We start from the raw sequence: 17,282 nt of genomic DNA on the forward strand, positions 1-17,282 counted from the left end.
CTCTACATCCAGCTTTGGCATTTTCCAGGGCAAAAGATTCTTTAGCAGTGTCTTGCAAACTGTGTTCTGCTTGGGTTGGTGTGGGTGAGGGGGGGAGGCTTCGTCAAAATGCAGGACTTGGAGAAGGTTGTTTGTAATTCTGGTCAATTTGGTTGTTGTTGCTTGCTTGCCACAGATGGATCTCATAGAAGAATGAATGACATATAATCTTTTCCTAAAAAGATACATGCAATCCCCAGAGTGTTGGGGGTATGCTCTGCTGAAAGGGGTAAAATGTCTCTGTTTGGGATGTAGGAGGATCTTATGGGGTACAGTCTCATATATTTGATGTACTTATTCTCCAATGCCACACTTCAGGAGGTGAGGCTTTTTGACGGAAATGATACAATAAAAACCACATAAATATTCACTTCAATGCCATTTAACTTTATAAAATAGTCACCAGGCTGTTCAGTCCTTTTGTGTCCCTGCTGCCTGCAGACCGAGACATTTGTCTGGAGAAGCAGATTGTGATTGCTGCCCAAGTAATGCACTGAGGATTAGGAAGGAGATGAAGGGTGGTATGAAGGCAAGTGAAATGAGAAGTTTTTTGTGGGGGTTTTGTGTTTGTTTGGTTGGTTTTTTTAAATAAGAACTTTATAAATTATTTCACCAAAGAGATTATTTCAATCCAGTAAGGTAGATTCTTCTTTCTCCATTCTCTTTCTGTTCCTTTATCCATGAAGAATACAATTTCCAGAGTTATAACATGATTGTTTATAACAAGAGCCTAGTTTTTTTGGGATTTGGTTCTGAGGTACAATACACAACATAGGTAAGGGAAGGGGCTCACTTTCTTATTTTCTGAAAGCATATCTCAATTTTACTTTCAGTCATATTCAATTATTAACAGACGTTTTCTGCTCAAGTAGGTTCTATGCAGTTTCTTACAGTTTCAGAAGCATTGTCATACTTTATGAATAGTACCATAAGAAGTATTAGCTGTTTTCATATCCTCTGAAATTCATAGCCTGAGTCTTACTTATCACCTTTTCAGAAAGACTCTGAATTACTTTCTGGTCATGAGCCAGGCCTCTAGCATTTGTTGTTTGAGTTTGGGGATTTTTTTAACTTATGACTTGCCTTACAATTTTTGGTCACTTTTCTATTTTGAAAATGGGAAAAGATAGTGATTCTGTGGAGCAAAATACTCTAGAAATCTGTGCTGGCACTGGTTTTCTGTATTTATTTTAGGTGCAATTAACTGATGCCAAACAGCATTCATTCTTTTTTTAATGTAAAGGCAAAAAGCTGTTTAGTAGACAGATAGCATAGTCTGTCCCTAAAAAGGTCTCATTCTGATTTTCTAGAGATTGATTAATGCCTTCTACTCTGCATGGTCTTCATTGAGCATTAGTTTCTCCATCCTCAACTGTTACCACTCTGGCTTCCCAGGCCTTCTTTTAAGGGCTATCACAGTAGCTTTTACCTAGACAGCTGTTATTCTACTGAGCTTCTGACAAGTGCTGTTATACTATTGTATCACTGTGCACTACAGTGGTATTGATTTGTATGTTTGTAGAGAGGACAGCTTCTTGACAGTTCAACTTGATTGCTCAGCATTTATGAAGTTATGGACCACTTGGTGAAATTAAATCCAAATTTATTCTGAATCTGAATTTATCCTGTGCTTCTAGGAAAACAAAACTGATCTACCTTATGTGGGATGCTAATATTAGCACAAATGCTACTCCTTGGAGAAAAGCTATTGCCGCACAGATTTGCTTTCATGGGACGGTCTCAGCCTCTACCACTTGCCCATTGCCAGATGTTGCAAAGTCTCCTGGATAAGTCTGTAGAAACTTACATTGCTCTATAAAAACAGAAGATGGTTGGGGCCAGAAGGTATGTAAGGAAGCATCAGCAACATTTTTTCCCTCTGTTAGCAATCAGGGAAGCTCAGCTGTTCTTGACAGTTTCCTTAGTTGATATTTCGCTGTGGGTTGTAGAAGTCAGTCTTTGGACACACAGAGCAGATGTGCATCAGTCATGTAGCCATTTGGTGCCCATTGTGTGCTGGGAACTGCTTGGGGTCTGGCTGAAGGCTGTTACTTTGGCTACCACGAGCATTTCTGGCATTTGGATCAGAGTCAACATGCTGGCTAGCAAAGGGGACTCTGGCTGTTGTGAAAAATGGGACAGATTGCTAATGCAAAAAGAAAACCCCTAATCTTTCCAGTGGGTTTTGTTTTCAAACACTTGCAAGGACAAATAAATGAAGGAAAAGACAGGCAGCTTGCCAAAACTGCTAGAGGAGATGCTAATTTCTTTACTGCTCCTCCTTTGCCCTCCAAGCCCCATTCTCTCCTGTTTAGAAGGTGGCAAATTCTGATTAAGATCTGTCATCTGTATTCAGCAGGGTCTGTTTGACCTGAAATTTTTCATTTTTTAAGGGAGCACTGTCAGTGATAAATTCACAGAGTATTCCTGGTCCATTAAGCTTAGTAACATCTTTTGGTGTTCAAGACTTGTATATTTTCTGACAAAAGACAATGGAAAAATTACTTAGTTACAATAAATAGGGCCATGTCCAGGGCTGTGAGTCTCCTGACATCCCTTTTCTAGGGAATATGTCTTAATTTTGTGCACAGCTGTAAAGCTTCAGTGAGAGGGATTCCAATATGCCTGGTCCCATTCTGCCTGTGGCTTAAATACATGGTGTTTTTGGTATTCTGCTGTCAAGTAAGAATGCAGAAACTCCTGTAGGAGAGGAAGTTTTTGAACCTTAGACTTCGAAACTTTGGGTAAGTGAGAGCTAATGCTGGAGAGAGGAATCACACACAGATTCACAGAACAGGTAAAGCTGGAAGAGAGCACAGTGGGTCATCTCTTTAGACAGGATCGTCCTAGAGCACATTACACAGGATTGCATCCAGATGTTTCTTGAATATCTCCAGTGAGGGATACTCCACAATCTCTTGAGACAATCTGTTCCAGCGCTTGGTCCACCTGCACAGTAAGGAAGCTCTTCCTCATATTCAGCTGGAATTTCAGGTGCATCGGTTTCTGCCCTTTGCCTCCTGTCCTTGCTTGGCACCACCGAGAAGAGCCTGGCTCCATCCTCTTGACACCCTCCCCTCAGATACTGATATCTTTTAAAAATTAATATTGCACATGCCAGATTAAACACTACATGTGTCCTACCTGTAGGATATCCATAACTGTCTTCTTTAGGACTGGAGGCAGGTTACCAGTGATGAATAGAGCCAGGGATGCTATTGTTATGGTCCAAATGGAATAGGATGATGAAAACTACACAACCTTTTTTAGTGCCTTTATACAAATCTAGATGAGATAACAGTTGATGATGTGTAAGATACCAACCATCCAGTTTCAAAGAAGGTATTGCAGATCTAATCAGTATTTAGAAGACAGTAATGACAAACTCGTGTGAAGAGGGATTGAAAAGATTGTGTTTATAACATGCACAAGAAGATGAATGAAAGGAATTTTATAAAAGTCTGTAAAATACTAATTAATACATTAATACTAGTTAATAGCTTATGGATGCAGGGGATACTCTTCTGAGTAACAAGTCTAGTTTTCTCTTCCTGATTTCTTCCCATTCCCTTACTTCCTTCTGCCCATAAAGTCCCGTTTTGTGGAGAGTCCCAAGACCTTCCATAACAAATTTGATATCACAGGATGCAGAGATCTTTTTCTAGGGATTTAGCTATTATTTCCCCTAGATGCAACCTTCTTCCGTGGTTCAGACAGAGACATGAGCAATCATTCTGATGTCCTGGTTGTATGACCCACCTTTACCATGAAAGCAGTGTAAGCAGTCAGTGTCAATGCACATCTTAGGACAACAGAACGGAGCAACTGGAGAATGAATTGAAAAAAATGTGGTGTTTTTTTTTTTAATTTGCAGAAGTAGCTTTTATGGAAAGCACGCAAGTTAAATTTTTCATCTTGCATTAATTTTTATAGCAGAGAGCTGGACTAGCAAATGTCTTTGATATGGAGAGCTAAGGCTGAGAAGAATATTTGAACTTGAAGGGGGAAATAAACATAAACCTTGCTATGCAAATGATGAACAATGTGTGCTTATATAATGGAGATGTTCTGAGTCATGAAGGTCTTCTGTGCTAATGTAGGTCAGGTTTTGGACAATTCCTTGATCATTACTGGTCTTTGCTTGGGTCTGCTAGTTTTGTCACTGACATGCAGTACAGAAAGCATTACACCTTTCCTCTGTCTGTGACACCCTGCCTTCAGAAATGTATTCCCTGTGGCTCCACACTTATTAATTGAAAATGTTCAAGGCTTTAGCAGCTTGGTGTTAATTATTTGATAATAGAGGAGAGGCTATTTTTTTCTTGAAGTCTCTCTCCCATTGCAGGATATGGCACTGGAATGTTCTGCTCAGCAAGCACTTTATTTTAGCTTAGTCAGCTGCAGCTGATTAGATCTCGATCTCCTCGTGGCTCAGACTGCACTGCAGTAGTTTTCAGTGCCTTGCTGAAGAGACTGTACATGTGCGAGGGCGGCTCTGTGAGTCAGTGGGCAGAGAGAAGATGTTGTAGGCAGGACAGTGCATAGCCTGTTTAGAAGAGCGTGAGGGAGACTGCAGAAATGTGATGGCTAATTGAGAAAAAGGGTATTTATTTTTCAAATGTCTGTGCGTAGTGTATAAAATAAACTTCACTGCAGTGAGTAAGGTATTAGAAGAGGAGATTATGGTATGTTTTTCTACTAGGTAGTTTTCCCCCCACTGGAAAATGAGCTATAAAATAAGACAAAGGATAGTAACTTCTACATCCTGATACCCCAAAAATTCAAACATAGAAGCCCTGTAGTTTTATACTTACTTTGTACTTGAAATATATGTAAATCCGTAGTATTATGTAGGAGATGAATGTTTTACAGTAGAATAACAGATTTATGGAGCTGTAGTACTATATTAGCTTAGGAGGGGATATAATTTTTGTCTCAAACTTTGTGTTATAAAAAGATAGTCACAGGAAAGGCTGAAAGCACAGCATAGTCACATTTGTTCACACAGAGATGAAAAGGAAAAAGAATGGACCTCAGTCTTAAAAAATATTGCACATTTAATATATTATAAAAATGCAGTTTCTGTGGGAATGGATTAGTTATAAAAAAGATCAACATGAAAATTTTGTTAAGGTTCTCGTTACTTTCATTGTTGGAGTAGCAAATTTGAACTTGAGAAGGGAGATCATGTTCTGGTTTAAAACATCACAGCTACAGAAAGCAAGTGCAGTTGAAATTAGATGTATGAAAAGCAGACTAGCTGATGGATTTGAAAATCTTTTAGCATGCAGGGATTCTTGTATCTTGTTACAACTACCTACTTATCTGCTTTCCTCTCCTGGAAGCCCTGGTTCGGTGAGGGTGACCTCAGATCATCTACCTGAGGTTATTGTTGGTTTTATTTTATGTAGCACTCTCTAGTTAGAGCTCCTGTGCTAAAGAAGTGAGGAAAAAGGAAGAACAACTCGGGCTTTGCTCCCTGGGCACGGGAATGTTGAGTTGGATTGCAGGTCAAGTCTCTCCATCAGATAAGTGCATTTACTGCCAGGTCATACACTTGCTCTCTCTTGGTAATAATTATTCAGTTATTCTGGGCAAAAGATATCCTTTCTAACCTGTATGTTCTTAAACTTGCATCTCAAAGCACCCTGTGGCTTAGGGATGAAGGTGTACTCTGGAAGGAGGGAGGTGTGGTTTTCACATCTATTCAAGGGATGAGATCTGAACTTAAGTCTGCTGCATGTCAGTGATTGCCACAACTGTCTTTTGTCTTCTTCATTTTGATAGAAAAGGACCGTCATCTCCATCTGACTCCAGGAAAGCGTTAGGAGCTGTAAATCCCAAATGAGATGTGACTAACACTCTACAATGGTCTCCAAAGCATTTCCATTTCAGCAATTCCCCTGTTCTGTGACAGCACATGAAAAATTTATCTTTCTTACTAAGCACTCCCCGTGGTTTCTGTGGAGATATTCTGTGCTACTGGTTCCCCTATGGGACCTTGCGTGTAAGAAAGAAGTGCAGTTCTGAGGCCAAAATTCTCTTGTTAAAAATCATGATAACTGAATAATAGGATTACAACTGAAATAAGCTTTTCATTGAAAAAAAAAAAAAAGCTCGTTCTTAGCCTTGTTTCTAATGTGATAAAGGCATTCTTATCTTCAGCACAAATTCAGGTGCAGGAATTGCGTGATGAGTGGTTGGTGCATGCTATTTAGAAAGACAAAATTATCTTTGTCTTTAGTTATGCTAAAATCCATTGGAAGTTTTGAACTCTCCTAAAGTAAAATAGGAACTGTGGCATTTTAACTCATCTCTTTAGGGTCTTTTGCTTTGGAAAGGATAGTAGGAGACTTAAATAGCTTTCTCAAAACTAAATTTCATGCAAAATTTATGGAATTGTTAGAATTTGCACATTTTTAGGAAAGAGGAATAGTAAGACTCAAATAGGAAACTCCATTGTGTTGATTGCTTTTGATTAGTTGATTTCTGTTGGAATACATATCTGTCAGCTGAGGTCTTTCCTCAGTTCACTGAATTGAGTTTTAAGGTTATATAATATATTATAATATTAGCTCTTGCCTCTGATCAGGATGGCCCTCAGATTTCCACACTGTACCATTCTCAGATAGAATGACAGCTCATGTGACCTACAAGCAGCACTGACTTTCATCCTGCTCTCTCTCAAACCCCCATTCTGCATCCCCCCACAGACAGCGGAGACCCTGCTATTTCTAGGTGGAGCACTGCAGAAGTCATCAGGGAAGGGGAACATGCCTGAACTTAGCTGCTGTGAAGCCTGTAAAGTTGACAAGCCAGTAATTGTATGGATATTGATGGTGAGAAAGCAAGGTGGTGGTGGCAGAAAAAAAACTAATACTTTGGATGAGAACCTGTGACAATTCAAATGGGGAAGGGGACATAGCTGTTCATTTTTAGAAACCCGTGCACTAACATTAGAACTTGCTCTAGATGAAAAGGGCAAGAGATAAAAAAGAGCAAATCCCCTTACTGGTTTTTAGATCAGTTTGTTTGGGGGAGGAAGGGAGGTGTGTACATCAGATAATTTTAGAAAGGAAAATCATGGTAGAACCATACAGCTGACCTGCAAAGGTTTGTATGCATTTCTGCTCTCACCTTTGTTTTGACACTATTAGGTATGATATGTGAGCAGGGGGAAGGTAGTCTCTAGAGGGACCCCTCTCACCACTTACAGAGCACTCATAAACCACACAGGCTCACTCAATGCTTCGTGTCTAAATTCAACTAAATATGGTGTGGGCCAACAGCCCTGGGACGGGTGCTGGGAGATGGCAAGAGCTAAACAAGACGCAGGTTTCTGTTGGGATACAATATTGAATTGTTTTTTAATTCATTTCTGTTTAATTTTTTTTCTCATTTTGTTGTTTTTTTATCATGTTTTTCTTTGGGTTTCTCTCTGTTTTACAGTTCTTTTGGGCTCTTCTTTTGAGGCTGTGTTTGATGCGTTGGCTTCCCATCCGCTGCTCGTAACCATCTCTGCTATGAGTTGTGAGTGAGCCATCACCATGCTTCTGGGTTTTCATTTTGTTTTGTGCTTTTGTTATATACAGAAGTCCAAATTACACCTTGTTTTCCTTTTTTTCCTCATGATATGCTTGTTTTTCAGCAGGATCGTGACAGCTACCTAAATGTGATGCAAAGGCCTAGAACAATTGGGATTCTGTCTGAGGGGCTGGCAGATATTTGGGTGGTACCAGAGACTGTGATTTTGTCACTTCTGTGGTTTCAGAGGCAAGAGGAGGGGAATTCTTTCATCTTACATTTCTGGGTCCAGCTTTCTCTATTCATTTCTGACTCCCCATTGCGATAAAATATGTTTCTATCATTAATAATTCTACAAAGTGGTGCTGTTTAAATTAGCAAATCAAAACACATATAAGAAGTGCAGATTTTGTTCCCAACAGAAGAGGTGGAGATGCGTGTCCCTGCATTTCCCCCATGAGCCTAACTGAAGAAGCAGAAGATTCCTAGAAGTCACAGAGATTCTTCCTTTTCATTCAGTTAAAGCTTTCTTTCACTTTTCCTGCTTATCACAACCTTTCCAACAAGTTATTTCAATCCAAGATGTATCTCCAAATGCCTTCCATGAGCTGTGGCATTTTCTCTCTCCCCTTACCACCTTCTTGTCGATCTGTGCTAACTTTCTTTTCATGTTCGTACTGCTGAAAATCCTTTTCCTGGTTCCAGGAGAGATGAGTTAATGATCCTAGATGACAGCAGGCTTGCCAGGGGCAAAGGTGGTGGATCTCATGAGGTGTTTGCACAGGCTTCCAGAAAGTAGGGGAAGAACCAGTGGTCATGTTCCATGAGAGTACCATGGTCTTAAGAAACAGCAGAAGGAAAGTACTGGCATACAAATACAAGTTTTTGGGAAGGAAGCTGAAAAGTGGGACATTCAGAATATCAGTCTAAGGACCAGTAAGGCAAAAGGAAAAATTCTAATCTCTATGAATGAACATGGTATAAGGAGCTGGGGTTCAGATTAATGAGGAAAAATACAAGCACTCCTCAAATAAAGGGAGTGTACTGGAAAGACAAACTTCATATGAATCACAAGGGAGACACTGTTGGCACTTGAAATACAAGTGATTATGAGTGTTTGACCTGGAGAATGATGAAAAGCTGATGGGTGGAAAAGAGCACAGCTTGGAACAGTGCATCCAATTCATATAGGATTTTGTTACCTGGTTCTGTCTTTGTGAGGTAGTCTACATTGCAATGCAGTGAAAGGAACACAGAGTATAGTTTTTGCTCTGTGGTAGTGATCTAAGACATTCTCCCAAGCTAAAACTCGTTTTAAATCAAGCTTCTGATGTAATATACTTCATATCTGTGACATCTCCCCAACAGCACTGTGTAATAAAGTACTTCAGCTTTGTGGTAGACACAGCATGAATGCGAGAAGAGATATACTTTATAACAATTTTGATAGTAATACTGATGAGTAAAAAATTAAAAATAAATCATGCATAGTTGAAAATTGTATTTCAACTTGCTACCTTATTATATATTCATCATTTTTGGGATTCAAATCAGTTGAGTTTTATAGGATGCCATGGTCTGAACCTCCTAACTGTAACAATTTCTATTCTGTGTCAAATGTGGATTGGTCTGGACAACAAGGATGTTTTATCCAGGCTCTTTTCCACCACTGGACAATGTTGTGGTGGGATGAAATTTATTAACTGGAAGAAATGAAGTGTGTAAAGAAATCCTCTGGAAAATTAATGTTGGTGAATTCAGAACAAAAGTCAGTAACAGTTGGGTATACAGCATGTGCTACAACAAATACTCAGGCAGGAGCTGTTTGTTTGGATGAAAAACAAGGTATCTCCACAGCCTGGGAAATATTTGATTGAAGTGATTAGTGACACAGTCAAAAGGCATGACGAATTGCCTTATGACTGGCAGAGCAATCAAACATGGTTACAAGAGGTGCAGCCTTTATGAGAAAAAGATGCTGTTACACAGTTAGCATCTACCTGTTTTGTTCAAAGGACTCTAAAGGTCCTGTCAAAGCAATTGCAAAGTCTTGCTTAGTTGCAGTACCCTTCACTGGGGCACTACATGAAAGAGGACTAGAGAGAGAGAGCCCTTGGGTTTCAGCAGCAGGACTGGCTTGGGGAGCAGCCAGTCACGTTGGCTGTGGGACAGATGCACAGTAAAAGATGGCTGGGCTTTTGATTTGCTTCTGAAAGAGGAGGGAAATAACATTTGGAAACTGCCTAGCATTGGTTTCAGAACATATCTAATTAAAGACTACAAAGATAGCCTGTCTGCCAGAAATAGTATGTATTGATCTAAAATGATTTTCAGAGACGTTGCCAACCATACTGAAACCAGCACACGTGGTATTTGGTTCAGTACATACACAGTTGATAACTGAAGACACTGAGGTCAGGAAAGAACATGAAAGACAACTTCCATGGACTGCAAACACTGAATAATATTTGTTGTGAAAACATTATGGATTACATGTTAGAATTGTTCACAACACACTCTTATGTCTCATGAAAAGTATCAAAGCACCCTAGCTTCCATTCATAATAGAAAAGAGGAATGTCCTCTTGCTTTTGAGTATGTGGAGAAAATTTATGGTGACAGCTGGTTCAACAGATGTATTCCAGTGGCCAGTATTCTGCTTTTTGGGAACTCACATCAGTGAATTCACTGGAATTCTGAAAATATTTTGCAGTCATTTGTCAGTGAAAATCCTAAATTGCATGCTCTGAGAGAAATGAGGTAGAGGAACAGCAATACAATATCTCTGCTATTACCTGCTGCTAAATAAGTATCTTATAGCTCAGGCTGGTGTACTGCAAGATTAAATGCTGCATTAAGTGCATGGGATATGCACAGAGGTTCTTCTTGTGGAGTATTTGATTAGCGTAAAGGAGTTGTAAGATAGACTTGCAGCTTTTTTTTGCTTGGAGTCACAGTAACTTAAGAGCTGCATTGTACACCATACAGGTGTACATGTTCATGGCATGGTGTTGATGAACTTGCTTAACAAACATTTGAAGTTTTATTCCTTCTGAGAATGTTGAAATTCAGAGCAACTTCCCTGTACCCAAAAGGAAGCAACTGAATTGTACATATTTAAAGTGGCAGAAGGGTGCCCTGGAACAAAAGTACAGAATTTTAGGCGCAGTTTTGAAAGCATAGGCACAGCTTAAAGAACAAACCTGAATCAACTGACCTACATGGGACAAGTTACTCAATTAGACTTTTTTATTAATGTGCTCAATTTTCTTAGGATCTTCATTATGAGTATGTTTAGTTTTTTGCCCAAGCTTAGCCTTAAGATGGAAGAAGTGTGGGCCTGAATCTGGTTTTGCCACGAGAAATTTGAAAGCACTCTGTTAACTCGCATTAACTCTGGTGCTTCTAGTTCAACTGAAAGGATTTGGTGGATGTCATGATTTAAATGCAAGTTTTTCAGAACAATGGCATCTTCATTAAGTGAACTCACGTGGATAATGTTCTTGTGGAGGCAGCAGTAGAAAGAGTTGGAAGAGCTGCTCAGCTCCTGAAAGAGAAAAAGCCTCCAGGTTAGAGGAATAGTCACTGGAATGCCATTCCACAGCCACTGTATTGAGCCTTCACTTTCCAAATACAGGAAATGGAGAATCAGAGAAAGAGAAAATAAAGATACATGGTCTAAGATATACTGGGAAGAATCTGGAAAGAAGTAAGAACTCTGGAAGTCAGAGGTTCTTAATTTGTTGAAGTCTTGCAGAAGATGTCGACAAGCATTGTCAGTAAATGTGTGTGGTCATCTGCCTTGTATCAGAGTAGGCAATTCCTGTTCTCATCCTGACCAGGCTGTCTTCAGGCTTTGCTTAGCTCATGTTATTCATGATTCAGTTTTGCACTTGCACTTCTTTACTAGCTTTTCCCTTTGACCTGGAGTTTAAAAAGGAAAATATGATCCTGGATAATGTTCTTATCTCTATGCCTAAACTACTACTGTTCTAACATATCACTGTAACCACCTTGCCTTCTCTGTAAAATAATCTTTTCTAGAAATGCAGAATTGGAGACTGCTGTCTGTTTAGCTGGCTGCTAGAGCACAAGAAGGCAGTAAGAGCTTTGTATCTCTTGGGTATATATGAAATAACAGTATAGACAAGAAGTTCTCAGGAGTTAGCTGCGCAGGGGATTTAGTTGTCTGCTCTGTCTCTGAAATTTTCTCTTGTCTCCCTTCAGCCCCGCAATGTTGCTGGTTTTCGAGGAACGGTCCGCTATGCCTCTGTGAATGCACACAAAAACAGAGTGAGTATTTTTGGGTTGTAAGGAGTTGAGAGTAAGATTATTTCCCCTCAGAAACCTGTTTTCAGGAGCAGGGGAGTAAGAGGCATGACTTTTGGTTTGTTATCTACAGAAGTTAGTGTATCAGATGATTTCCATTAGGTGGTCAAGGTTGTAAAATGAAAATTATGATTCTGTTATTGGATCCTCTCTAGTTGGCAGCCTTAATAATTGTAATTATTGCATTATCAGACACTTTTTAAGGGCAAACCCCACACACACTTAAGGGGAAATCTGGGTGAGTGCCAGGCTGCTTGCTGCTAGTTTCTAGCAGAACTCGGCTGAGAATTACCAAGTGCCAGGTCCTAAAATCCATTCTTCACCTGTAATTTTTAATATTTATGTCGTGCTGTCAGGTGAGGAGCCACCTAGTTAGGGCTAGGTTATTTTTCCTTGAAAAGAGCCATTATTTACATAGTGTCTGGCCTGTTTCCTTCTAAACACTTCCGGAAGTCTCGTTCAACATTCTTCTCAAAACTCTCCTCTCTCCTATTTCAGTAATGTTCCTTTGCAGATGGTAAACATTAAGTTTGGACAATGCTCTCAGGCCCATGGTGTGATTCTTGGGGTGTCCTGTGCAAGGCCAGGAGTTGGGCTCAATGATCCTAATGGGTCCCTTCCAACTCACCATATTATACGATTCTATGATTCTAAGTTATGCTAAGTGCTTGCCAGATGGAAACTATCAGCCCTCCTGCATTACCTCCAGGTTTCTGGCTTTTCTTGTGCTGAGTCTGTAGAATGACCTGTGACATATAAGGAAGTGTCAGGTTCTTTTAAGGAGAGAAGTTATTGTCTGCAAAATGTGGAAAGTGTGATGTGGGGAGGGCAGTTGAATGCCATCATAAGTTCTCTGTTTCCTGGGAGACACTGAGAAACCTGAAGTATAATTTTTGGAAGAGCTGAATAGTGCCAGCTGTAGCTGGTATCAGCTGAATGTATATTTAGACACAAAAATTGCTGTATAATGCAGACTATTCTGAGAAATCATGTTCTAGACATTGGATGTTGAGCACCAAAAATGAATTTGTATGCTTTGGCAATTTCAGCCTTAACCTCCATGTTTCAATTTCCCATTCACTAGCCCAGGAGGAGAGTGGTATGTGAAGTGTTATAAATCTGTAAACTGTTGTGATGCATGATGGCAAGTGTTTTGCAAAAGCCCTTGAGCAAATATTGTCTTGTGAAAAGAGTTTGAATGATATTTAAGCTTAGAAATAATAATAAAAAATATGTCCTACACAAATTTTGGGATTTTTTTTTCTTAATCTAGGTTATTCCACATCCCATTAATAAGTATTTCACTCCCGTGGAATATTCAGTGAGGGACAGTCCTATGGAAAACTTGTGCTTTCTTGTACAGATAAAAAACCCTTTGCTAATATATTCACAAAAATGAAAACAAATGAGGTTATTTAGGTGACTGTATTGACGTCGCCAAGTTTAATAAAAGCTTGGGTTTGTGTCTTTAGTCTTTAATTTGGCTTCTTTAGTCATTGAATGGGAAGTATGACTTCTCTTCCTGCCTTTTAAATGAGGCAGCTCATCTGGAAAGCACACCTGGACTACTGAGCAGAGTGGAACTTTGCTCCTCAGTCTTAGTCTCTCTTTTCTTCAGGAGATGGGTAGACATGATGACCTGTGGTCCCTCTTTTACATGTTGGTGGAGTTTGCGGTTGGTCAGCTTCCATGGCGAAAGATCAAAGATAAGGTAGGAAACCTAGTGTCTGTGCTTAAGAGAGGGTGTTCCATAATAATTTTAATTATTATGACTCTCTATTATTTGTCCTGCAGCTCTGTGCAGCTTTTTTCTAAAGTAAAGCCAGAATCTTCTTTTCATCAGATCTTGCTGCAAGATGCTAACCTGCTTTTCTGATGCACGGAGTGGGCTTCTCTTATTTGGAGTAGTTAGACTTTATTTTAATGCACATTGTTAATCATATTTGATCAAGTGATACTTACTTTGTTCTTGCAAAGCAAAAAATAAAATGGAAAGACTGAGCTGTCCTTTTGACAAATAAAAAGAGCCTTTAGAAAGACAGGAGGATAATGCTTTGCTGTGCCAAACAAGCCAAATGGGATTTGAAATCAGAAAGTTAGGCAGAATAAACCTAGCTGTTCATGATGTCTTGGAAACACTTTTTGCTAGAGAATAAAATCCCTGGAAAGAAGTAGATTGCCTGTGCAGAAGGCTCTGCTAAAGGGACTCTGGGGAGTGTTTCTAACTCAGGATTCCCCTTTGACTTCTGCCTGCAGTAATCAACCTTCTTGTGCTTGGGACAGCAAACAGAAGAAGTGTATAGACACTGTGCTGGAAGAGGCTGTGTTCCAGGAATAAGACTAGGTGACATTGCAGAAGAGATAAGTCTGTATAAATGTGAAGCAACAGAAGAGATTCTTGGCTCTGAGATTATTTTTTTTTTCCCAGGAGCAAGTTGGCATGATAAAAGAAAAGTATGAACACCGAATGCTGCTAAAACACATGCCTTCAGAGTTCCACCTTTTTCTGGATCACATTGCAAGCCTAGACTACTTCACCAAGCCAGACTATCAGGTGGGAGCCTTTCTTTGCTACCAGTATGGTGCATGGCACTGCAGGTTGGCGTTTGGATTTTTTGAAGATTTCCATTCATGTGTTTATATCTGGCTGAGAAATACCTTTCCTAGGACCAGGAAAAAAAGGCTGAACTGTACATTTCTCCAAAATCTCAAATGTTTTTTTCGTCTCCTTCCACCACCCTGTCCAAAATAATCCTGTATTCCACACCAAAAACTCTTCCCAAACAACACAGTACTTCTGGCTTTAATTAAAACACAAAAATTTTGAGGTACTCCAAATGTCACAGAATTCTAGCGCAGCTTGCCAAGATCTGCAAAGAGCCTATACCAGCGGCTCAACCGTGCCCACCAACCCCTTTGTTTTATTGCAGACTCGTATGGGCCTTGGCCATTATTATCTCTTTCTTTAATATTCATCTAACATATAGATTTTCCTCCCATTCAGTGTTTGCTATCAGCATGTATATGATCAGTTATTGTAGCTCAACTAACACAATATAACTGGAGCAACTTGATTCTGTGTCACTTTTTTTTTATCACGGTGGTTTTCTCTGTACGTTAAGACAGAGTGATGGAAAGAACATTTTATTAGCAAATCTATGCCTGCTTCTGTTGCCAGTGCATCAAATGAGTGGGAAAGTGGTAGGAGGGTGTTCCAGCAAACTCTCTCCAGCAGTGCTTTTATGTTTTAGCCATGTACGTATTGTAGCGTAGCAACACACACTTTTAAAAAATTAAAAAGAAAAAAAAGGCAAATACTTTCCAGATAGTGCAGTGGAAAAATAACGTTTGCCACTAAGATGAAGAGCTGTAGAGGGATGGAGGTGGACTGAGAAGATGCAGAGGGAGCTGGATTTTTTTGGGCTGGAAAAGAGAAGTCAAAGAGGGGATCTGATTCCTGTCTTCTGCTGCCTCAAGGACAGTTGTGGGGAGAATAGAGGCCACAAGGGAAGTTGTGACTAAATCTAGGGGGAAAAAAATGAGAATGTGGGTTCTTAAATATGAAACAGGTACCTAGAAAAGCTGTGGAATTTCCATTCTTGGGATTTCCAAAGATTGACTGGATGAGGAATCTGATCTGCATTTTCAGTAGCTCTGGTTTGAGCAGGTGGTTGGATTAGAGGTTTCAGAATCTCTTTTTGAACCTACATCCTCCTATATTCTATTCCAGTTTAAAATAATTGTGTCGTAATGGTACTGAAAATCCATCCTTGAGATGGAAATGGAGGGAGATGTTTTCAGACAGTTCTAGGGTCGTACAAATCACAAACAGCTCTTTTACAGTAGGGGACTTGACTGAAGCTGTGAATTGCCTCTTTGCCTTCAGTTTCCTGCAGTTGCAGCTTGGGCAAGAAGCCTCCAAAAGGGAATTCCCCACAAAATTCTGCAGCTTACCACTTAAAGTGATTCTTCTAGCTTGACTTGGAGACCTATTCCAGATAGCAAATTCTCCAAAGAGCTCAGTTCCAGAGATGTCTTTATGTTGATTTATCTGGATGTCTTACTGTGGAAGACTTTAATCTTTCACAAGGAGGCAATTCACAGCTTCAGTCAAATACACTAAAGGGGGCCTGTAAGAAAGATGGGAAGAGATGTTTTAGCAGGCCCTGTTTCAATAAGACAAGGGGTAATGGTTTTAAACTGAAGGAGGGTAGATTTAAACTAGATATGAAGAAGAAATTCTTCACTATAAGGATAATGAAACACTGGAACAGGTAGAGGTTGTAGATGACCCATCTCTGGAAACACTTGAAGACAGGCTGGAAAGGGGCTCTGAGCAACCTGGTCTAGTTGAAGATGTCCTTGTCTGTGGTAGGGGGCTTGGACTGGATGACCTTTAAAGGTCCCTTCCAACCCAAACCATTCTACGATTTTAACTTATCCAATCTCTGTCTGTGTTCAGCATCCTCCATGTGACAGGGCGGCACCACAGCTTACGTTCTTGCTGTAAGAAGAACTGCTTTCTTCTGTTTGTTCTACATTTGCCACCTGCCAGCCTGATTTAATGCTCCTTACATCTTGGTCATGACTGTGAACTGGTGCCTCGCTTCTTTCTCACTCTCAGCCACAGAATCCTGAGCACCTGGGACTGTTATGTGGAGTTTTCCAGTCCACTTTTCTCCTTGTAAGGTTTTTACCTTTCATCAGAAGTATAAAGGTTTCAGAGAAAGCTGAGAAGACTCAATAAGTCCATGGAATAGCTTGAGAATAATGGCAGATTAGGACAGTAGTATCCTTCAGCCTGTGAAGAAGGCTGTAAAATCCCTAATGGCCTGCAAAGTCAAAGTCAGAGTTACAGAATAAGTTATAGCAGAAAGTATCAAAAGTTGTTTTGACTAAGTGGGTCCTTGATGGCATGAAGGAACACTAAGAATAAGACAGCTGAACCTGAACTTCTAATTTTAGCATGTGGTTTCTTACTTCAGACTGCTTCAGTATCAAAGGAATGGAAGGTGGCAGAAGCAGTACCAATTTTTAAATAGCTTCAGAAGATCCCAGTCCCTGACACCGACATGTCCATCACAAAGAATCAGAAGCTGTGATAAGACTGGGATTAGTGGACATATGGGTGAGGATGATCTAGTGAACAGAAGCCAGTAGGGCTTTTATAAGGGCATCTGTCTACAAATGTGTGGACTTCTTGCAAGGCATCTTTGAGGATGTGGGGATATTAATTTTGGAAAGACATTTGACAGTAGCAGTCAAAGTATTGCCAAAGTAGCAGTCAGAAGAATCCTAAGAATAATTAGAGTAGCATTAGAGGGTAAACAGAAAATATCCTTGTATTACCATGTAGATTTGTGTGAAGCATACTCTTAAATACTGTCTGC

At 39.9% G+C, this 17,282-nt stretch overlaps 1 protein-coding gene across 3 annotated transcripts in view; it reads left to right on the plus strand.

Annotated features, from left to right (window-relative positions):
* TTBK1 (tau tubulin kinase 1) overlaps positions 1-17,282 on the plus strand; it is a 108,997-nt gene that overhangs the window by 41,288 nt on the left and 50,427 nt on the right. For 2 of the 3 annotated variants that reach the window (XM_064647789.1, XM_064647788.1), the window contains exons 7-9: positions 11,791-11,856; positions 13,511-13,603; positions 14,321-14,446. In XM_064647789.1, the coding sequence (XP_064503859.1) occupies positions 11,791-11,856; positions 13,511-13,603; positions 14,321-14,446 (285 nt within the window). Of the gene's footprint in view, positions 1-6,367; positions 6,879-7,488; positions 7,570-11,790; positions 11,857-13,510; positions 13,604-14,320; positions 14,447-17,282 lie in introns of those variants that run through there. The other variant, XM_064647791.1, reaches the window with a different exon arrangement.

This window comes from Pseudopipra pipra, chromosome 3, assembly GCF_036250125.1.
Source record: "Pseudopipra pipra isolate bDixPip1 chromosome 3, bDixPip1.hap1, whole genome shotgun sequence".
NCBI classification, from domain to species: Eukaryota; Metazoa; Chordata; class Aves; order Passeriformes; family Pipridae; genus Pseudopipra; species Pseudopipra pipra.